We start from the raw sequence: 24,671 nt of genomic DNA on the forward strand, positions 1-24,671 counted from the left end.
CCATCTGGTTAAACCAGGCGACCATCTCGGCAGAGTTCCATTAATCAGGCCTTTGAAAGACACACGACAGCCTGCATTTAAAGTGTCCAGGCGAAATATGAGAGCAGGAGAAAAAAAACTGTGAGGATGAAGAGTATGAAGAGTAAAATTTAACAGGGGGGTCTTGTGGTGCTATCGATTAATCTGCTGTTATTTTCTTAATTAGGCAGTCAAATCAATAGAGAAAACGTCAGAAACAAAATCTCAGATGTCTTACTTTGCTTAATTGACTTTGACTCTAAAACAGGGGTGGGCAACTCCAGGCCCCGAGGGCCGGTCTACTGCAGGTTTTAGATCTCACCTTGGGTCAACACACCTGAATCACATGATTAGTTTGTTATTACCAGGCCACTGGAGAACTTCAGGACATGTTGAGGAGCTAATTTAGCCATTTAAATCAGCTGTGTTGGTTCAAGGACACATCTAAAACCTGCAGGGACACCGGCCCCCGAGGCCCGGAGTTGCCCACCCCTGCGCTAAAACCTGATATATTCAACTTAAATTACAATTTTATATTTTAATAAGTTTTATAAAGCTGTGTCTTTCTACTTGAAATGTCCCCCAAAACATTAATAGATTATCCGAAAAGTTGCAGATTTGTTCTGTGGCTCCTGATGAACCCTTTCTCTCTGCTGTATGTCATACTGAAAAATCATCAATGAGCAACAAGACTATGAATGTGCGTGTTTTTTTTTTAACACATCCCTTAAATATCCTCAAAATCAAAAACAAATATTTTTATTTATGTTTACTATTATTATTACTACTCTGACAACCCTTTTTTAATGAGATGGCTCATGAAAAGGTACTAGGGCGTGCTTGCGTGTTTGGAACGGGGTTGACCCACTTATTTTCAACATCATTAACAAACAATAGCATAATTGCTACTCTTTGTATAGAAAGCCGGCACTCTCTCAAACTATAGATGAGCCTGGACGCCAGGGGCAATCAGTATGTATGATCTAACATAATACAAACAGAGAGAGGAATTACTGCCTGCAGTGTCTGTGTTATACTATTTTATATTAATTCACTGAATTACAATCGTGTGTAAGTATTTACAGATTTTACAAAAATAAGAAGCATTATGGGAAATCTACATTTTGGATACATTAAACACTTTAAATCCAGTGCACTTGAGCATTCACGGAAAAAGTAGTGATTTTTCTGAAAGAGATCCTGGTAATATGAATGATTCTTCAAAAATAATCATGAATGGCTTCCCGAGATAAAACCAGCGAGCGACCGCAAAGGCATGAATGAACTCGCTCGATAACTAGGACGCTTCCTTAGCCGTGGAGTTGCTCTTTCACTGCTCGACCACGGAGCGACAGCATTTCTCCCTCGAAATAAAAGCGCCCTATGCGAACTGTTTGGTCACATGCTGCGATGGTTTGAAGTGGCGGCTTCATGTCACACATGCGTACCGACAAAGTGAATGGCACACGGGCGCAGAAGTGACACCGAGGCGACCAAAGAGAGGGGGAGGCTGCCAGAGCTGATCCGCGGTAGTTGGGCAGAGCTCACTTTGGCGGAGAGGAGAAAGAAGAAGAGCAAGAAGAAGGAGCAGCAGCAGCGCGTGGAGGGGATGAAGATGAACCCCGCGGGAGGTTATAGGATCCCACCACCACCAGCAGCAGCAACGACTCCGAGACCCGGGCTCTAGGAGTGCAGGGTGAATTTGGCTCAGTTGAGAAAGTTCGGCGACTGTAGCTGTACAATGGTTATGAATGGGTCTTACCTGAACAGCTCCTTACCAGACCCCGCTGACACCGTCCTGAACCGCCCGCCGTGGGTTGCCACAACTTTGGGGTGTTTCCTCATCTTCACTACGGTCGTTGACATCCTGGGCAACCTCCTGGTCATCTTCTCCGTTTATCGGAACAAAAAGCTCAGGAACGCAGGTGAGCCCGGGGAAAGTATGCGCGCGAGGCGCCAGAGCGGCGCGCGCCTGATTACTCAGCTAGGTTTGGGGAGAAAATAAAATAAAGCGAAACAAAAACTCTGGTTGACTCTAATTTGCAAAGTGACAACGATAACAGTTTTAGCTGAAAATACGTGCTTATTAATTACAGCTCGTTTCCAAGTGTGTTATTGTTTTGTTTATAGCCACTAAATTATTTTAAGTGACAGAAACGTGTCGTTCTGTTTTGCGATTTTAACGGTTGTCATTTTCTTTTTTGGTTTTGTTTGTTTTACCAGCGAGCTGATAATTAGAAATCCGAGCAAGCGTAAAGATGCTTGCGCTCGCGACAAGCTTGTCGCACAGTAGGCTAAAGACACAATCCATGTTTTTCTTCTTTACCCCCACTTGTATTACTGACATCAGTATTTTTGCTTTGATATTTATTCATTACAGAGGCCAGTTGTACCAAATAGTCACACACATCAACTCGCCATAGCCTACTTTTGGAGCTGATATGATTTATGATTTATGATTTACTGTCAAGTACGCGTCAGCTAAGCAGCCTCTGAGGACAGCGAAGCGGAGAGAAACATTATAGCGATTATTGACAGTGTGAAGCGACGGGGAATGCCCAGCACCCAGAACTGCTCGCACTAATGCTTCCCAGGCTTCTCCTTTATCGCCGTTATTCCAGCCATATTTAACTCAGTTTAATAAACGATACTATCAGCCAAAATGTTATGATATTACCAGACCGATGATGGAACTTTTGTCATATATGCGTGGGCTTTTTATATACACGATCGACCAGTAATACAATTATGATTTCGGCTGAGGATTAAATTGTGCGCCCCCGAGTTTGAAGGAGATTGACACAGCGGTGTTTGCCTTGCTCAGCGGAGGTGGTAAAACGCTCATAATTTAATAGTCGGAGGACAGAGCGCTGCTGAGAAAACCCAAGAGGCTCCTGTCATGCTCAGGTCTGCGCGCATTAGCTGGCAGCTACGCGTACCAAGGTTGTCATCATTTGGAGGCTGTAGTTGGGTGATTTGCTAAACACACCCCTGACATTACAATTCCGCGTACTGCAGAAATGTTAGGGTCAGAATAGATTTCCATCATGTGGATCGAGACCGCCGGGAAGACCCTATGGGATGTACAAGGATATACAGGCTCTCCTTACTTTGAGAAAGCGCGCAGAACCCTCTGCTACAGCTGGATTAGAGCTGCTCACAACACAGTCGTTCTGAGGTGGATTTAGTCTCTCAGGCTGAAAATACATCTGTGCGATTTTGTAAGCCTCTCTGCTGCATGATATGTGGGACAAAGTGCGAGACAAGAGAGGAGATAAATTTAGGAAACAGCATCTTTTGAAGTTGCTCCATTAATTACAGCTAATTGCATGTAAGGAGGTCATAATGAACTTGCAGGAATTCGACCAAGCATGCGGCTGATTTATGTCGCTTCAAAGCTTTAATGTTGCACACCAGCTTGAATGATCCATATGTTTCAGCTATGTTTTCCGTTTTCCATCCGTCGTCCCTCCTCTAAGAAAAGTCTGACACGTGAATCTCCAGAGGAAGTTAGAGGAAGGATCATCAGCTTAATTGCGCTTCGCAAATCCTTCCCATGAATGCAAACAAGGCCTCTGGAAGCTAGTGACGTGGTTCCCCAAAGTTCATGCCTCCGAAGCCCCTTTGCTACTTTTCCATTCAACTTTCAAAGACGTGCATGACTAACTTAAGCTGCTTTCAATTTTATGTTCAAAGCCCATTGGCAAATTGTGTGCAAATTGGCAGACATATTGATTCAGACAAAAGCTTTTGCAGTCATACTTTAATCAGCATTTTTGTTATCGGACCTTATCTGTGGGAATTTGAATCAGAAATGATTGTATGACCACATATTCTACTGACCATCCCCTCTTAGGAAAGTGCTTTAATATCCATCTCTCTCTCTCTCTCTCTCTCTCTATCTATCTATCTATATATATATATATATATAGATAGATAGATAGATAGATAGATAGATAGATAGATAGATAGATAGATAAGTGGGAATTATTTTTTCTATGGCACAAACTAAATGTTGTTAGAAACTGCGCATCAGGGGGATAAATTGAATAACAAGTAATGAAATATACTCAGTGGAGAACCTGGCAGGCAATGCTGTCACATATTGCAGGCAGCAGCAGGACTGCTGCCTCTGCATGGCCAAACCCTCCGTCAGCGCATGAAATGGCCAGAGCGTGAGAGAACGTGAAGCCAGCAACACATGGTGAGCGCTTTGAGCTGCGTGGCTGGATGCAGAATCAATGCTGTGAGCTCTACTCAATGCCAATAAATCATCTTAACTGTACCTGTTTTCCAGTAGATGAAGGAAATTCTGAACAGGAAAATAAATAATGGCAACAAGGAAGGGTCTCAAATGACATTTTTGGCAGATTCTCACAAAAGTGGAACATTAGCTCATGGAATATAATCTGTGATGGTTTTTATGTTGCTTTTTCTTTATAAGAACAAAAACAAAAACTTGACGCTGTGCCATGCAGTTCCTTTCCTTCCTAAATAATGTGGCACAAGACTCAGGACTTCTCCTCAGTTTTTGAAGACGAGCCATGTACATTTTTTATTTTTACAAAAGACAATGAGCTCGTTTGGCATTCTGTGAAAACGGGTTCATACCCAAAGTTTTAAGCATAATGGAACAGTGGAAATAGAGCAGACCTCGTTGCCTCAGAGCGGCATCATGTGTTTTTAGTAAGCAGCTTCTTGAGTTTGTGAATGGAAATAAAAGATAAGTGTAGGGTTAGTTCTCAAAGGTGTCATTTATGTCCCAGTGTTTTCATACTGATCTCAAGACATAACAACAAGTTCAGCAAAACAGCCAAGTTAAGACGGTGATTTACTACTGTACCGTTCACAGTCTGAAGTGAGAAGTGTACAGATATCTTGGTGTGCTGGGATGTGCTGCTGCATAATAAACCAAAGAGCTCCACATTGGAGCAGGGCTGTCTGTGTTGGAGTGTGACGTAGTGTTTATCCTTTTTCAGCGTTGCGTGACTTGGCTGCGTGCCCGCAGAATGTTATTTCTGATCGTTTATTACCCCTTGAGTATCTGTTACAGTGTTATTGGTCTCAGTGTAATGAATATTTCCAGGAATTATGCAGAATTAGGGGTATTTGCAATTTCCTCAAATGAAAATGAATGTTTTAGGTTTCTAAATATCCGTGGGCTTTGTCGGGAGATTCTAAATTGGCTCATCACTGTGGAGCTTAATAAAGAGATCATCCCCTTCTGTAGATGGTATACAGTAGATGTTGATTTCGCAGCTTCCTGTTTTGCTTTCATCAGAGCTAAAGCCATTTGAAACACTTGTTTTATGAGAAGCTGAAGTCTTTTATGCCTAGCTTTACTGGGGCTGCACAAATCTCTGTACGATTACACTGAGGAATAACAACTGTCTTCTGTTTAACTTGATATTTAAGAAGAAAGTTAATGAAATCATTTGCACATTCCTTTTGTATATTGTTGGTCCGAAAAGTCCAAAAAGTTGTTTCATATTTAATATCTCTTTTTCTGATACACAGTAAGGATGTCAGATAACCTGGCATCATTTTCGACAGTATCTCTCGTAAAAACCACGTAAACAATCTATAAAAAGTTTGAAAATTCTTATCTCAAACTGAAAAATTGGTCTATGCCTTCAAGGGTGATTAGACTACTGCAACACTCTATTTGTTGGATTGTCCACCTCATCAGTGGGACAACTTCGGCTTTGAAGATATTCCACTTGAACATACTTTCTTAGTACTGAAGTCAGTTTGGCTCACACTGGCTCCCCCCCCCCAGCACATCTCTGACTTGCTCTGTGTCTATAATCCAACTAGACTTCTCAGGTCATCAGGTGCAGCTCTTTTAACAGTTCTCAGAATTAAATCTAAGTGTGCTGAGGGGGCTTTCACTCACTATGGTCCTGTTCCTTGGAACAAACTGCCTGCTGACTTAAGGTTAGTTACATCCGTGCATACATTTATAAACAGGCTCAAAAGGTTTCTGTTCACACAGGTGTACACTCAACAGCTGATTATGTATGTGTGTGTGTGTGTGTGTGTGTTAACTTATATTTAAATTCTTTGTAAAGTTTTAATTTCCTATCTTAAGATTTTCTTTCCATAAAGTTCAGACATCCTCAGCATGACTCATCTTCTCATTTCATGCTGTGCTTTGGAACCATCTGCACCACCTCCTGCTTGAATAGCTGTGGTTATTATTTACTGTACATTCTGTAGCTACTAGAGGTGGGAATCACCAAACATGCCACGATACGATATTATCACAATACTTAACGCACGATACGATATTATTGCAATTTTTTAAAATAATTTGCGATATTCAGATTCTGTACATAAAGGTGAACTTTATCAATATTCATTTTATCTAATATCAAAGTCTCACACTCAGTCTTTCTCTCATTTCAGTCAGTTTAATTGTTGACAAACTGAACGGTTTGTATTACAGTCTAGTCCAACTTAACTGAATGCAACCATCTGGTACAATTATAGCTATTCTGAACTATGCAATTTATGAAAACTATGCAGCCCCTTCAGCAACTGAAGAATTTGAAAGTAAATTAAAACAAAATATAATTTTACATTAAATAAAAAAGTTTTAAACTTAATTAAAATAAAACATGTCTTAAATTAAAATAAGTAAACTGTCATGTTTATTGCTGCCAAAAAAACACATTTGGACAGTGAAGGAATGTCAGGATTCTTGCTCAGAAAAAGGATCAACATGCTCTGAAGTCAGAGCACAAAAACCTTTTTTGTAACAAAATATCGATTTCTGCTGTCCCTGTATCGATACATTATTAGCAAACAAAATATCACGATACTACACAGTATCGATTTTTCCCCCACCCCTAGTAGCTAGCTACACATTCTCTGCATGACCAAACACAGCCAGGCTAAAAAAAACCTTGATGTGTAAAAATCTAGATGTTGAGTTCAAAAAACTGAAAAGACGTGCCTGCAAAGAGTCCAGGCATTGTACAGCCACACTGCATAATGCATCCACTCCCAGCAGCAGTAGACTATCGATATCGGTTGCTTGTATCATGTGTTCCCACCTCTGATGACAAGGCTGCCTCTTTGCAAACCCTGCTCAGCCCTCTTTTGGCTTACACAGTTTCAGTTTCACCCACAGTCACTGAGGGACAGGATCTAGGAAAACGTTCAACTGTGGCTAGGAAGTTAAGCCGTTCATATGCTGCTGGGTCCACACATTGTTTTGCTCCCTACTAACTCATCATCTAATGTTTTATCATAGAAACTGTAGGTTCAAATAGGAAACATTTTCAAGCAAAAAACTGTGAACTCCTTGTTTCAGTAATAAAAGTTTTTAGTTCATATTACTAAAAGACTAAAGATTATCTCACCAGAAAGTTGGTTTATGAAAGCTTTTAATGTGAAGTAGTTGCCTTAGGATATTGTGCTTGTAATAGCATTAGTGTAACGTATTACTGCTCTGTAAGAACACTAAACAGGGTGGCTGATCATCAAGATAAAATTAAAAAGCATTGCTGCTGGATAGATGGAAAAACAAACTAAACCACACAAGCAGTAAACCACCACATCGCTTCTTGTTTAGTGACTACTTACCTACAGGGTAGTGATTACTTACCTGAACAGTAAGGTAAACACAATTATTGAACATTCAGTATGCTTACCATTAAAAGTGTCTGATTTTTGTGAAAATGTACTTTAAATCCCAAACATGTATGGAGGGAATCTCAGAAGTTTCACTTTTATCTGTCAGAGATTTCATGGTCTTTGAAGAGCAAAGCGGATGTCAAGTGGGCTTCTTAGTTTTAGTTATTAAAAGAGCCATAATAACTTGAAAGATCAGAGACTACGTGTGCTCCCAAGTCCTTGACATAAGAGGTATTTTATATCTTTTGCCAAGATGTAATCAGATTATATCTTATGAAAATAAACATGTTAGTCATTCACATCCTCCATGCTGCTCATATTAAATTAAACATTTGTCGTGAATTTAATACCTTCTCGCATGTTCATCCCACAGATCGTTATTTGAAGAAAACCATGAACTAATGCAAATACTGCCTGTTTAGTTAAGGCCCATATTTGGCTGATAATTGGCTGATGGTGTAGAAGCCAGAGCTGCTTGCTGGGTTTGTTAGTTTCTGTGGTGATGGCTGATAAGCATCGGCACGGCACGCTACGGCGGAAAGTTTCAGCAGGTAAAAAACGCAGATAAACCAGAGACACGTAACAGAGGGCAGGCTGTGACTTTGCAGTTAATTTATAGTTTTCCCAAGCTGAATAAGTGAACATTGAGTGGGAGAGGATAAAGATCTGCTCCTTTTACTCACCAGGCACTTAACTTACAGGTATAGATTAGTTAATGTCCCTCCTGTCGGCCAAGACACGGAAATAAAGGAGTGCCTGCCAGCGCGCCCTGGGGCTGCTTTACACTTGATGACTTCAGAACTGACTGCTCCTTTTAATCCTCCCGCGTGTCCTGAAACATGTAAAATACTTTATATGTTTTTCACTAATTAAGCAGATCTACTTTGTACAGATTTCCCACCAGAGAGCTTTTGCGCCTCTCATAAGGATTTAAACTCAAACATTAGATCACACGCAGATCTAATTAGGCAGCAGATATGTGCATGGGCTCTGGTTCCAGTGCTGGGATTGTGGGGATGATGCTATCATTGTTTGTGTTGCCAACCTTGTCTGGCTTGTTTGCTGCAGCTTTTTGTTGTTAGTGAGTGAGAGAGGAGTTCAACAGTGCATGATGGTAGAGTTAATGATGAGGAGTAAGGGCTGGTGCGAGGCTTTTGCACAAACTGGACGTGCGGTGAAAGAGAAGGAGGTAGATGTTAGTTTGCTGCTGGTGTGGGTTGGTTAATGCTCTCGTAACATTATTAGCAACAATCATGGGAAAATTGCTCTGTGACTCCTTTTTTTCTGTTTCAGTGTGACTGGATTATTTCAGTCTTAGTAGGTGCCACATTGTCCTGCTGGGCTTAAGCCTCCTTCCAGGCTCTGAGAAAGAAAACTTGACCCAGCAAGAACTCATATGACTTAGTCTGCTTTTTACGGGGGCCAGCATCTGCATGATTTAATCATTTTCTAATATGTGCTGGATTGCCTGACTGCACAAGCCCTGCCAGGAGAAATCCATTCGGAACATACAAGAAATGCATTTGCTGCGTGATCAGGACGTCAGCTTTTGTCCCCCTGCCCCCTTATTTTTCTTTAAGAAAGCTGTGGGGTTTTTTTTTCTCTCTTTACTGGTTTACATTCTGCACAGCATTTCACATTCTCCTCACCAGGTTTTTGTGCCTGAGTCTCATCTGAGTCTCCCATCACTGTCTTTGTACTCCACCGCCACCTCCTCCTCCTCCCATGCGTACTCACCCTCAAACACGCACAGTACACTCATTTTTTTTCTTTTCACTTAAATTTCACCTTCCAGGCTTCATATTCCATGACACCCTGTCTGTTTGCATCACTTTGATCCAACACCCCCACCGTTCTCTAAGGACGCTATGTTGTCAGACCCCATACCTGTAGAGGAATTCTGCCAATAGCACTTTGCATCAAGCCAGTCAGGCAACAAGACGGTTATCACACAAACCCTGCAGATACCAGATTATGTAATGGCCAATGTTGTTATTGACGCGGTCGAATTTAAAAAAAAAATGGGCGTCCGGTGTGTGATCTCCTCTGTCGCACTCTGTATGCATATACTCACAGGGGAAAGCACGTTTTAGCTTCAAAAGCAACAAATAATGAGTCTATAAATACATATAGAAGAGAGCTTATTCTCAGTCATCCACTCCACCCACCATTCACTGTTCCAGCTCTCCCTCTCTCCCTCTTTCCATGCTTCCCTGTGCTATTTTTAATCATTTACAATATTATACAGTGAAAAACGTCTCTCTGCTTGATAGAAGCCCAGCATGACACACATGGGAAGCTCGGGGCAGTGAGAAAGAAGTTAAATCTAATGCTCATCCAACGGGAACTCTGCATAACACATGCCATACTGTAGAGTGCCTACAGTAGAGCCTTAACTGTTTGATTACACACACACATTTGAGGTCCAGCAGGTTAGAAATGCAAGCTGGTATCAGGAAGGGTGCCAGTTTGAATCCCAGCTGAGAGAATCAGCAGAGGCGGAACAGGGAAACGAGAGGCACTCTTATCTGTGCTCAAGGTGCCCTTGAATGAAGCACTTGGTCGAACGTTACTAGTCAGTGGACAACAGTGGAGGACTGTGGTTGAACTCAGCAGCTTCCAGCTGTGAATGCGTCAGACTGTATGACCATTAAAATAGAAAAAAAAGGAAATCTGCAAGCTCAGCTTTTCTCGCATAAAATGTTTTAAAAAAAAAGGACAAATGCAGAAACTGACCCCATTATCAACGCCACGCTCTCGTCTCGCTCCCTTTTATCATTAAGGGCGCAGTTTACCCACTGGAGTAACAAGCAAAACAGCTCAATCAAAAAGCCTCATCAGTCTCTGTGAGCCAACAGAGTGATTCACTTGAATGACATGTTATGATGATTATTATGGCAGACACATGAATGCCATTTGATGCAGCCCTGTGAACACTGTCCCATTCAGATGTAGCAGAACAGTGTCTCGGTCCAGCAGCCTGGTTTATCACTCAGATGATAGCATCTTCTTGCATGCACACTGCAGATAAAGAGTTCAACAGTGCACACACACCTACACACACACACACACATAAACATACAACACACACACACACACACACACACACACACACACACACACACACACCTACACATATAATTTTAGTAACATCAAAACAAAGAAGTGACAGAATTAGTTCTAAAAATAATCCTGAGGTTAGCGGGTAGATGCTGTCAGATTAAATTAGTAACACCGTTCAAACAAAGCCTCGTCTAAAATAGAAAAAAACCCCAAAAAACAGGTTTGATATTTTCACTTAATTTTAAGGTAGAAGTGCCACCATTTACAGAGCACGTAGAAACTGGCGGAAAGTGTGTGCTACTTGGAAGACAGTTCAAGAAGATTTTCTTGTAAGCCACACAGAAACAGAGTCGCTTTTATGACCGCTGGAATCTGTGTTTTCTAAGACATTCATGAAGACGGCCGTTTGTTCTTTTTTATTCTGAAGCAGAGGAGATTCATCCTGACTGTTCTCACAAGCACTCTGAGAACATTTGCTTTTGCCTGACAGACACAAACATAGTGCAAGTATTAATGTTTCCAAGAAAGGGACTCTTTCGCAATCCTAAAAAACAAAACAAAGAATGAGATGTGACTGATATAGATGTAGGTCACTGTAAAGTCCCTTGAAGCTCACAGCCCATCAGATACTGGATGCTATGAACTTACAGGAATCTCATAAATGAAGTTATTAAAGCTGTAGCAATGCACCAGTGTATCGATGGCCCTGCTCATGTGTCATATTAGTTTTTGACAACATAAATATTTAGAGATACCGGCATAAAGAGCTTAATGATTGTAATCACTGCGCTTTTCAACATGAGTATTGGTATTTAGACTGAGAAACCATAATTTTTGACTACCTGCTGATCATTATCTTAATAATGGGTCAAATGACTGTGTGTAAAAAGTGAAAAACTAGCCACAGAGATTCATAACCCAAATCAGCAGATCACCCCAGCTGTACTGAGCAGCTGAAACCACTTTGTTCTGTTTTAAACCAGTTTGTTTGGTTTAGTTCACTCTTGTTTTTTTGTTTTTTTTACACATTAACATACATAGAGCTAGAAGACTTTGAAAATGCCAAGTTCTTTCACATTTGGATTTCTTTGCTGCAGTTTGTCATGACCTGTCAGCCATCATGTAGCGCATGGTCAAACAGCTCCATAGGTTTTTGCACAGTGACATAATCTTTGTACTTTTGCTTCTGTACACCACCACAGTGGATTTGAAATCAAACAGTCAAGATGTGATTGGGTTTCTGACTTTCAGTTTTAAATGAAGTGGTTTAACAAAAGTTGTGCATCAACTCTTCAGCAATTACAGCCATTTTATACATCGTTGCCCATTTTCAGAGGCTCAGGAGGAATTAGGCAACTGAATGACAAGCCTTTAATTGCAGAGTGAGTCCTGTTACCTTGTTATTTCATGACAAATGAAGCTTATAAAAGGCTGGGAGTTGATTCTGAGTGGTGAAGCTTGTCACCGTAACTCTCAATATAAGGTCCGGAAAACACGAAGGAAGGAAAAATTGAAGGAAAACCAACATTAACCTACCAGAGACACAGCAAAAATAATTAGGAATGGCCAAACAACAATCTGGTCCAGTCTTTAAAAAATAAATACACTGACCAGGTCAGCAACACCAAAACGCATGAAAGACCATAGAAGTGGTCTCTGCTCAGATTCAGCCAAATGCTGCAAAACCGATCAGACAGTGCAAAAGGATAATGACCCAAAGCAAACTGCAAAAGCAACCCATGAGTTTTTTAAGGCAAAGAAAAGAGATATTCTGCAATGAGGAAGTCAGTCACCTGATTTTAACTCAACAGATCATGCTTTTCAGTTTCTGAACAATAAACTGAAGGCAGAAAGACTCAAAAACAAGCAGGAAATTGGCTGCAAGTAACGGCCTTGCAAAAATATCTCAAGGCAGGAAACAATATTTGGTAGTTAAATATATGTCCTCTTCCAAAGTCTTATGGACCTAACTATATATGAGCATAAGCTAAGACTGTCTGTTCATATATCCATTAAGGTTACCAGAAACACATGCTCTGTTAGCTCAATGATCCACTTATTTAATACTTGAGGTTGCGTAATCATATTTTGCTATCCAAATACCACTGCTGTCATTGTCTGAGTAAGCATCCACTCAAGGGATTTAATTAATTATATTCACCAATGAATATTACTGTTTTTAGATCTCTAGCACTATAATGGATCTTTGTAATGAAACCAGAGTTGAACTTAGTTTCTCTTTTCTCTTTATATAACTGACACGAGGACTTGAATCCATCTCAGTGACACCTATACCTTGTTTTGCCTACAGAATTACGAGTGATTTTGGAATGGCCCTGTTCCCATAATTAAAGCAGTGCAGAGGTGGACGCTAATTCTCAAGAGACAGATTATGACACATTCTTTGTGGCCCGTCACGTTCACAGAGTAATTAGTTGAGTCGTCCGCTTCCCTCTAATGAGCAGGAGCTTAGTGTGTGAGATTTCTTGGTCACAGTATGCTTTCCTTTAATGACCCATAAACATGCTCTCTGTGATTATTATCTAAATTAGTGTATTTTGTCACACATTCACACATTGCTTGGGTTCATTCCAGCGTACTTTGGGCGTTGTCCAAAAGCAATAGGGAATTACGCAGTAGGAAGTTGGATGTTCACACTGCTAGTGCACGCTGACCCAATCTAAGCCTCACTTTCTCTGGGAATATGAGAATGAACTCATATGGCCTGTTGAGGTATGAAGAAATGATCTAATACATTTTATGGAAAAACGTTGCGCAGCAATGAAATTGAGAATGCAAATAGATGTGTGCGATATAATAGCGGGTTATGTTTATTAAGGGGGCATTTGCTGGCTTTGCAGTCAACATAATATCTTATGAGTTGTAATTTCATGTAGAAGCAATTCAGTGCCAGATTAGAAAGTTTACTTTTGCTGTGGAAGCTGTTCACCAATTATGGCTGAATGAGACGGGGAAGGTAGAACGGAGAGGCAAAAATGGCACGTAGGAAGTTTATTACAGATTTGATTTTCTCTGTTTGTGTGTAGGTGTTAATAACAAATGACATTCGGACAGTTATAGAGATTAACCTGTGGTCCTCCCATTATCCTGTGCAGCCAGGATCACCCTGTTTATCTGGACTAAGTGCTAATGAGGGGATGGTGTTTTTGCAGCTACTATAGTCGTGCACAGCGAGAGCATGTTAATGATGAGGTCAGTAAGGTTGTGATTTGAGAATTTGGTTCCATTTAGAGCTAGTGCCAAGTTGCCTTGTTCATGAGAATCGTTTAGCATTGAGTGTTATCGGCTCCTCTGTCAAGGCCTGTGTGAAATGAGGGATTTTGGTTCACTTGTGGGGGAGACTTCAAAACAGGAGAAGCATAAACACGGTCCCAAAGATAAGTGTGTTGGAAAACAATGTCTCACTTAAGCATGCAGCAGGCAAAAAGCAATATCCAATCCAAAATCCTATTTCCGGACACCCAGTGAATTGAGATTCAAAAATCACTTGTCTGTTAGGTTGTTAGTTTCTTGACTTTATACCAGCGGTCCCCAACCCCCAGGCCACGGACCGGTCCGTGAGTCGTTTGGAACCCGGCCCTAAGAGTTGAGGCTCAGGTGTGAAATTTATGGTTTTCAGGGTTTTTATTCGTTAACTTTGTCTTTTCCTGTGTTGTATTTGTGTTTTTTTTAAACAAATATTCACGCATAACCATAGTGACCAGAGAGCATTAAGTGGCAGACAGGAGGATGTTACTCTCAATGTTGTTGCTGCATTTCAGGAGGACGCTGCTAATAAAGCTACACGTTTATTATTATATTTACAAAATACCACAGTTTTTGTCTCTGTCGTATCATTTTATTTTGTTGTATTTATCCGCGACACCTTAAAGGCCGGTCCGTGAAAGTATTACCTGATTTAAACCGGTTGAGTACCCCTGCTTTATACAGCAGCCAGTTGATTTGAGTTTTTGTTTGTTTGTTTTTTTGCCACGTGTCACTGGAAGGCAGCCTAGCAACAGACCAGACCCAAAAACCAAAGATGATAAAATTTATCTTACTATTTATCTGACTATGACTCTGTTAAGTCATAGTGGACTTGCAAGAACTAGCATCTTTTTTTCACATTACTCAGGAGTAGTTTGTCTCTTGATTATTGTGAGAAATATAAGGTATATATTGGAAGGTAGAGAGCTTGTAAGACAGAGAAAACCCTAACAATTAAGACGACGCCCTATGAGCAATCACTTGTTGACAGTGGGAAGGAAAAACTCTCTTTTAAGAAAGCTCCAGGCTCAGGGAGTGGCAGCCATCTCTTAATACTGGACTAAAGAAACACTGTGGAACTATAGTCTTGTATCACTGTAGCTGGCATAACAGATTCATTCTTTTTAATTGATTGTAGATTAGTCTTATGCACCACACGTGTACTTTGCAGTATTTTCATTAACTATTCAGCACTGAGACAGAGAGCAGAGAAAGAGATACTCTCACACTGAGCTGAAATTAAGAGTTCACAAACTTATAGTAAACAACAAAATTTGCAATCCTTTGTATTTGTTAAGCAACTTTGTTTTGTTGTCTTTATATGGCAGCAAATCACAATATGAGTCATCACTTTGTTCCAGTTACTGGAGACCGAAAAATAATTCATACAGTGATACCACACAGAAGGGAAGCAGAGGTAGATTCTTGTCTTACTAAAAGCAGATTCATTATTTGAACTGTGGAACATAAAAATAAGTAATGATTCTTTTTGTTTTATAAGAAGTATATATATATATATACGATATAAAACATCCAATTTAATTAGAGTTTTGTCTCAGCTCAGCTCTCTCGTGTCGAACTAAGTGCATGTGGACGACTTAACAATAGGCCATGAAATTATTCCTGATTTTAGGGTCATTTAGGAAATGTTAAAAAAAAAAAACCTGGACTACATTTGATGGAAGAGAGATTTTTGCCATGTAGATTTTGGCACATACTTTTCTTCTCTGATGGGAAAGTTACACAAACTTGAGATGCGTAGTTGGTAAACATCCGTAAAGGGAGGGTGATAATGTTGCCAGAGATGATGAGCTGCTTTTCTGCTGAGGCTGAAAAAATATGTGGAGAGTTGTCCATCAAATTGTTGTAAAAGCATAATATGAGACTCAGTTATCCTCGTCTTATCTTATCAGCTTTCACGTGCAGGAGTCAGTTATCCTGTGCTTAGTGTCGACCCTAAATGAGTAACTGATCATTCATTTATTATCTTTGTTGATTAATTCCATGTATACGTTTGCTGATGTGGTTCAAACCGTAGTCATGAAAGTTGAGGTGAACATTAGGAATTAAACATCTGTGTCTATGCATAGATTTCTCACTTGCTGAGGTCTGATCTGCATGTGTTCATTATTGAGGGGCTGAAATGTTGTGTAGTCAACACACATATTGTCCAGGCTGCCGAGGCGAGCCGTGTGGTGTTGGAGGAAAGGAGGACCCAAAATGCAGGCGATGACTGATGATTCGAGTGATGTTTATTTACAGGGTGGTGTAGTGGCAAGCAGGCAGTGAGGGATGACAGGGAATTAAAGAAACCTAAACTGGGAAAAACGAAATAACAAACCTGAGAACATACAAACCAGGGAGCGAGGCAGAGAGACACAGACAAACCAGCAACAGGCAGGAGAACACACAGGGCTTAAATACACACAGCAGTAATCAGGGGATGAGAGACAGGAGGGCAACACACCTGGGAGAAGTCAGAGCTGACGGGACAGGGGAAACGTAAACTGAACACACTCACATGAGACGGGGACCTTCAGAATAAAACAGGAAACTCAGACACAGAGAACCAGACAAGACACTGAACTAAACAGACAGATTCACAAGCAGACAATGTGACGCCATAGACACACAGAGGGAACACGGAAGTGGGACCAGGGCAGGCACAGAACAGAAACCTAACAAATGGCAAATCATAATGGAATACATAATCAGAATAAACAAAAGCATAAAGAAACACAAAACACTGAGTCGGCAGACTCAGGACCGTGACACATATATGTACTGCATACATATATATACATGCATTTTTTAAATAAATATTTTAGCCACTTAGGGATGATACACAGTGTTTCAAGCTGATGTAAGAGTGATGTTTACTCTTTTTCAGCTCTCTATAACTGTAAGCTGAATGACGCTACAACAAGGAGGCTCAAGGGAACTGCAGAATCATGTGATGACTCTTTGTGGATTTCTCTTTCCACTCAAATGCTTTTACATTACACATTATCTTAACAGTTGTTACTATGAAAAGACAGTGAATGGTGCAGCTGTTAACACTGTAAAAACCAAATAACATTTTAAAGCTATTTTCTCTCATCATATAGACTAAATAATTATTTCCATTGAGAGATTATATTATTTATTTGCTTATTTATAGTCAAAAGCACTAGGGCCATTTTTCCAAATATTTTAAAGGAATGATGTGTTCTGGTGGTACTAATTGTGTTTTGGTTCTTCTTTCTATCACCAGCTTGTTGTGGCTGAATAATTGTGTGTGTGTGAAACACACAGACTGGATGAGAGAGGGTTTAGATGACAAGCATGGGTGAGTGATTGATGTTTGTCTCCCAGCTGCTCTGTGTGTTTAAACACAATGCTTATTTTTCTTATGTATTTACTGTTGGTTCGCAAAGCATCCTTCCACACACAGATACAGTTTCTGTGTGCATATGCTCCTGAGATTGTATACACACATAGACCCACACACAGACATTGCTAAGTATGATGGGAAAGGTTGAACAGGACAAAAGGTTGTGGGACACTTGAATATGGAAAATAATAATGACTTAAAAAAAAAAGACAGTGGCTTTTGATACTGGGATTAGTGAGAAGATGACCCTTTGGCTGCTCTATATATGTCTTAACTTTTACATTAAGTAAGTATTAGTAAGGCTATTAAAAGTTATTAACCATAGCAATAACATAGTTAATCTTTCCAAAGCCTTGAACTTCATGGTATGCAAGTCTGAAAACAAGGTCAAAAGATGGGGTTCATAAAATGCAGGAGGAATGGCATAAGGAGATTACGTTACGCAGTTTCAGGTCAATTGGGGTCAGATGGAATGATGGAAATAACTGCCGCACAAACTAATCATATATAATACAGCTCAACAGATTCTGAAGCTCTGGTCTGACCTCGATTTTCCATGGGAACAGGCATGATATATCAAAATATACAAAAGATTTTTTTTGCTGTAGGACAGTTACATAACTCATTACGCTACCATTCCATCACCTAAAGCTGTCATGCAGTCTTGTTTATTGCATATTTTTCTGATGGGAGGCATAACATAAGACAAGGAGTACATACTTTGGATTTTCACTTTTCCCAGTTTTAACTTCTTGCCTTTTATCCAGTGCTGCGTTTAGTTTCAGCAATGGGTTAACAGAAAGCAGTCAGTGTAATCTTTGAATCTCTGAGGCTTTAAATGCTATGTTTTTGGTGCTGCAAACAGGGCTTGTTAGAGCTTTTTGCTGAAAAGAGCTGCTAGAAAAGTGGACAGATAAAACAGCAATGCATCCTGACAAAACCAAAATAATGAGCTAAGAAGCTAAACTAACTGCAGACTTGTAGTGTTTCTCAGTTTGGACTCTGGTGCCATTAGTGCACTGCCATGTACTACATCATGTTTGCTATATAAGCATAAAGCCTTAATTTTAATAGGGTATCACTGCCTCAGTTCAAACACAGTAAGCTGTATACTTATCTGAAGTTTGACCTTGACATTTACAGCTTGTTGAGCATCTGAACAAACATCTTTTTATAACTCCCACAAGCACCAAACAAGCCAGTGTGAGCACTTTCATGCAGTCAAAATACCAAATGTAAGAGCTGAAGTTTTAACACGAGTGATCGTTTTCTGTGCGCTCACGACTGCAAATGACTTGCTTTACTGATATTGATCAGGGAAGCTGAACATGAAAGTCATCAGACACGTCAGTGCTGTTTGGTTGCATCAAGGTTGTGGAAACAGCCTTTAAAGTAATGGTTTAAAAAAACCCCACTAGATTCATGGTTTCTAATAGGCTACCAAGAGACGAGATCCTGAAATCGTTCAGCAGCAGCAGCTGTGAGAAAGGGGAGCAAACAGCACATACACGCGGAGACAAACACACACAAACACAGCCCAGCATCAGCTGTTCAGGATGATAAGCTCTGAACTTCCACCATGTACAGTATGACAATGCCTTCACAACAACTGTAAAATGCATTTAATAGGGAGCTAAAATAACTTCATCCCCAGGCATAAATATTCACCACAGACTCGTACTGTACTTTATTAATCACACAGGAAAAAACGATTATAGTGGTTAGAATTAATACAATTATAATATAAAAAATATAAAGTGATTAACTGCAACTGCAGGTCATGCTTCCTACTTTGTATGCAGCTTTCCCAAATTTTACAGTGTTCATACAAATGTGTGTCCTTGGATGTAAGTTTAGGTTTCTTTCCTTAATTGTTTCCTTGAAATATAAACTACAACTGAAAAATACTCCCTTTGTTTAAAACTCCTGGTTTATGTATGGCACTTGACAGTGCACCTATTCAGTTATAAATCTTTTCAGTATTTGTGATTTTGTTTACAGCTTATTTAGAATTTTTATATCCCTGTGAAGCTTTAAAACAATAACTATGCAGATTTACCTGAAGTTGTGCATGACCCCAATAACCTTGAAGCCTGATGAGTGTGCTCATTTCATAATGAGTGGCAGTAACTCCTCATTAAATACTTGCTTTCTAGGGACCTAAATGACATAAATGGGATCAATCCAATCTTCTGACAGGATCAAGCTGCTCGAATATTGCAAATGGGAATCCAAGGCACCTTGTAATTGCTTGTGTGCATGTGTATGTGGGTGTGTGTGAATAGGTAAGAATTTTCAAAGGAGATTTTGTGCAGACTTCTGACACTTATGTTTTTCAGTTCTTATGGTTGCACTATATAGTTTTTGGAGTATACGCTGCTTCACAAAGTGGCATGTTTGCAGATACTTATGAGACAGGAGTTCAAAGGCATAGGCAAAGGGTGAAGTCGTCTTAACTGATGTTAGCCATTTCTTAAAGCTTTTTTTCCTGCTTGTAGGGTTAAATGAACTCCACTATGTATATGAGAGCCTGTTCAGTCATTTCTCCAAAACTGACTATAAAATTATGTCAAGTAGCCCTCAAAAGGGACTGAATAGTACTAAACTCTTAAAAGGATGTTACCCCTGCCTCAAAACAAGAAAGCCCAACTTATAACCACTCTAATAATAATGATTATATGTGCCATATTCCAAACTAAAAATAATAACATCCTAACTTTTCTTACAAGTAAGATGATTTTTTCTAGGCTTGTACTAATGTACAAAATATGAATTGGTTAAATAAAGCTTCCCAATTGATTTTGACAGGACACTGTCATTGCTACATTAGAGGAGTGCCAGGGTTGCACTTCACAGAACCAGTAAACACAGCTAACATCCATCTTCAGCCCAGTTTCCCCACATAACAAGAAAGATGCTTGCCATGAAAGTGTTTTACTTCCTCAGAGGGAGAATATACACTTGTTTGTTTACTCATAGTAATTTATATCATCTGCATAATGTTTAGTAGACAAATTAATATCACGTGGTAAGCTGTCACATGTCTGGAAAACCTCTATTTAAGAATTCTCTTCTATAAAAAGCAATTAGCTTGTTATGAGCAAATAGCAATTAGCTTGCTATTAGCATGCTATACAAATAGCAGTTAGCTTGCTATTGTTAGGATTTTTGCAAAAGCCTGAAGTCACGTCAAGACCAAAGCAAGATCTACCACACAGACAGATTGATTGTGAAGCAAAATTTGCTTAAAATTTCCTTTATATTTTCTGGTAAGACTCCGGCTTCATGCTAAAATCCAAAGATTGGTGTGAATATGAGTATGAATGATTGCCTCTAGGTGCCCTGTAATAGATTGCCTATCTGTCCAGGTTCTTTCCCACTTTTCACCTCTTGCACCTAGAATAGACTCCAGCCTGTTATTGACTAAAATATTAGTGTAACTGCATTAACTTTAGTGTCACACAGTAATATAACACGTCATACTAAATAAAGTAATCACACTAAAGTACCAACTTTGTTGTCACTTACAAAAGCTCGATCTTCATGGGCGGACAGAAAAATGTGCACTTGCACTACAATCAATAGTGGAGCAGTCTTTAACTTTTGAGCAGTTAGGGTATGAACATTATTTTAATTTTAATTAAGCTAAACTGCAAACTGCACCCAGGTGCGCTGGTAACAGATCATCGACACAATGCAAACATTAGCAAAGACAACATTCTAACACAAAGCAAGCAGCAAAGGACACAGAATGATCTTCAAAAGGCAACAAAAGCAGTGATGAGCAGTCGGCTTGTAGCCAAAATTTCTACCCCCACCTGTTTCTGCTTCTCTATGGGGTGGTTTTCAACTTTCTACTTTCCAGCTTTTTGTTTGCACTTAACACAAAGCTAAAATAAACCTTGTGTATGTGTCTATTAAGAATTTGTATTAGTTTGTGGTACTGTACCCTTGTGTTGACATTGTCAGCTAGTATTGTATTTGATAGCATACGTCAGGATGTGTTGTACAGAGAAAGATAATGCATTACTCGTTTTCAGTATTTATGTTTATTCGGAATTATGTTGGTGAATCTATGCAGAGCTTTGGATAAGTTGCCAGCATCTGTACCTGTGCTGGCTGCATGGATGGTGACACGTGGTCACATTCATAGCCACATGCTCAGAGAAGCACACACACCTGCGTATTTGCATTTTAACATCAATGCATACATTGCTTTATAGCTATTCTCTGCTTCAACATTCTCCATTCACAGTGCCCTTGAAATGAGATGTCAGGTCCCATGAGGATAACAACTGAATCAAATGTAACATACAATAAGAACGTTAGGCTTCAGTTCTTTATTTTAGCTATCAAAACAGGCTCCATCTAATAGTCTAAAGCCCTGAGGCTCTTTTCATCACCTCTTGACTCGGAAGAGTTTTGGAGGAGAGTCGAATGTTTCAGCACCCTCCATGTGACCATCTGCAGACAGTACTTCTGTTCATCTATACAGTAGCCTTCTGTCTGCAGAGCTGGATGTGTACACTCCTTGCATAAGTGACAGGACTTCTGTTCTCCTTTTTTTTTAAACAAATGTTCACTTTGAGGAAATAGAGCTTTATCTGGAAAGTGATGGATAGATTACATTCTGTTTCTGCTCCCAGTTGAGTTGCAGGTGATGAGCATATGAAAGACTGCAGATTTTTTTTTTTTTTTTTTTTAGGAGAGATGGGCACTTAACTGGTTTTTGGATTTCGCTGTGAGTGAGTGAGTGTCTGAGAGATTCAGGGTCAGTTAAGCAGTGGTCACTGTTGCACTGTGTTCAAATCTTTTCCATGTGTCCTGGTTGAACTTTATGTCTGTTTCCCTCTATCTGGGCCAACCCATCAGCCCCCTGCCGTGCTGTACACTGGTTTGCCTTTCAGACAGCTACTCTATTAGACTGAAATCACCTGTGAAATACTGAGGTATGACTGAGGGGGCGTTAAAAGGTTTTATGTGGGTGGGATAAGTGAGAACAGTTTGAAAAATCCCTTTTCCGCCAGATAATTTGTCTGCATTGTGTGTTCACAAAGTGTTCTTTGTTCATCTGAATGGAAAGAAAACAGATTCATACAGAACAGCTAGTCTTTATTTTGATGATTGTAATGCTGTGTGCATGTTGGTATATGTGTATCTACACTGAACAAAAATATAAACGCAACACTTTTGTTTTTGGTCCCATTCCCCATGGGATGGACGTAGAGACCTAAAATTCATTCCAGATACACAATATAACCATCCCTCCCAAACAGTCGGTCACAAATCAGTCCAAATGTGTGGTAGTGGGCACATCTGCTATATTGAGATAATCCATCCCACCTCACAGGTGTGCCACATCAGGATGCTGATCTGACATCATGAGTAGTGCACAGGTGTACCTCAGACTGCCCACAACAAAAGGCCACCCTGGAATGTGCAGTTTTGTCTCACAGCAACACAATGCCACAAGCAATGAGGGAGCGTGCAATTGGCATGCTGACAGCAGGAATGTCAACCAGATCTGTCGCCCGTGCATTGAATGTTCATTTCTCAACCATAAGCCATCTCCACAGGCGTTTCAGAGAATATGGCAGCACATCCAACCGGCCTCACAACCGCAGACCTCGTGTAACCACACCAGCCCAGGACCTCCACATCCAGCAGGTTCACCTCCAAGATCGTCTGAGACCAGCCACCCAGACAGCTGCTGGAACAATTGATTTGCACAACCAAACAATTTCTGCACAAACTGTCAGAAACCGTCTCAGGGACGCTCAACTGCATGCCCGTCGTCCTCATCGGGGTCTTGACCTGACTCCAGCTCGTCGCCGTAACAGACTTGTGTGGGCAAATGCTCACATTCGATGGCGTCTGGCACGTTGGAGAGGTGTGCGCTTCACGGATGAATCATGGTTCACATTGTTCAGGGCAGATGGCAGCTGAGAATGTCCCAGTTCTTGCATGGCCAGCATACTCACCGGACATGTCACCCATTGAGCATGTTCGGGATGTGCTTGACCGGCGTATACGACAGCGTGTACCAGTTCCCACGAATATCCAACAACCTCGCACAGCCATTGAAGTGGAGTGGACCAACATTCCACAGGCCACAATTGACAATCTGATAGACTCCATGCGACGATGTGTTGCACTGCATGAGGCAAATGGTGGTCACACCAGATACTGACCGGTTCTGGGTCCCCAGACCCCCAATAGCGCAAAAAACTGCACATTCCAGGGTGGCCTTTTGTTGTGGGCAGTCTGAGGTACACCTGTGCACTACTCATGATGTCAGATCAGCATCCTGATGTGGCACACCTGTGAGGTGGGATGGATTATCTCAATATAGCAGATGTGCCCACTACCACACATTTGGACTGATTTGTGACCACTGTTTGGGAGGGATGGTTATATTGTGTATCTGGAATGAATTTTAGGTCTCTACGTCCATCCCATGGGGAATGGGAGCAGTAACAAAGGTGTTGCGATTTATATTTTTGTTGAGTGTATGTTAAAGGTCTGTTGTGCAAAAAGTGTTTTTTTTTTAAACCTTGACTGTAATATTTTATTTTTCATTTTTAGAAATGGTGCTCTGTGGTGCTCGGTGGCTGCATGCACTTTTACAAAGTCAGCAAACAGCTTTATCTTCATCAGGGTAATTTCCAGCCGTAGCTCTGAATCCAAAAGGACTCCTTGCATTACCTTTCAGATGGATTGATGATGATGATTTTCCTTTTAGTGAACACTCTTCTTTTTGGATTTGTAATGATAACAGTCGCCTACCTGACTGTTTGAATGGTAGATTTCATTTAGAAATTGTCCAACCAGTTTAACGAGTTCTTAGAATCTTCCAACTGAGCGCCTTAAATTGCTCAACTGGCAGTTTGCAAAGGTATGTGCATATATGAATGTGCATCAATATCACTGTCTTCTGCAAGACTATATAATGTAAATCGATGATTGCATCCTGGGTTAAGGCTGTGCGATATGATATCCAAAAGATATCACGATATTTCAAGGAAATCTGTGATAATCATATTTAGTGTGTTATGGAAAAAAACAACACTGAGCATTTTGTTGTTGCAAAATTGAAGCTCACAGGTGGCATCATTTAAACAAAATGAAGGGTATGTCACGTACTTCTTTTGCAGTCATCTAAGTTCATTGATGACCATCTACCGTTGCAGAGCGTTCTCACTCCCGAGGCGTAACATGTCGACGTTTTGTCACGTCCCGCGGCGTTCCTGAGGAACGCGAAAGGAGACCTTCGGCGTTCTTATGGTAGCGGCGGGCTTATGGCTGGAAT

At 40.4% G+C, this 24,671-nt stretch overlaps 1 protein-coding gene across 2 annotated transcripts in view; it reads left to right on the top strand.

Annotated features, from left to right (window-relative positions):
• Positions 1–1,393: 1,393 nt before the first annotated feature.
• mtnr1aa (melatonin receptor 1A a) overlaps positions 1,394–24,671 on the top strand; it is a 40,010-nt gene continuing 16,732 nt past the window's right edge. The window contains exon 1 of one of the 2 annotated variants that reach the window (XM_005936766.2): positions 1,394–1,943. In XM_005936766.2, coding sequence (XP_005936828.1) covers positions 1,760–1,943 — 184 coding nt within the window. In that variant the 5' untranslated portion in view covers positions 1,394–1,759. Of the gene's footprint in view, positions 1,944–16,506; positions 17,318–24,671 lie in introns of those variants that run through there. The other variant, XM_042226462.1, reaches the window with a different exon arrangement.

The sequence above is a fragment of the Haplochromis burtoni genome, unplaced genomic scaffold, assembly GCF_018398535.1.
Source record: "Haplochromis burtoni strain Fernald_Lab_line unplaced genomic scaffold, NCSU_Asbu1 Contig_213, whole genome shotgun sequence".
Taxonomy (NCBI): domain Eukaryota; kingdom Metazoa; phylum Chordata; class Actinopteri; order Cichliformes; family Cichlidae; genus Haplochromis; species Haplochromis burtoni.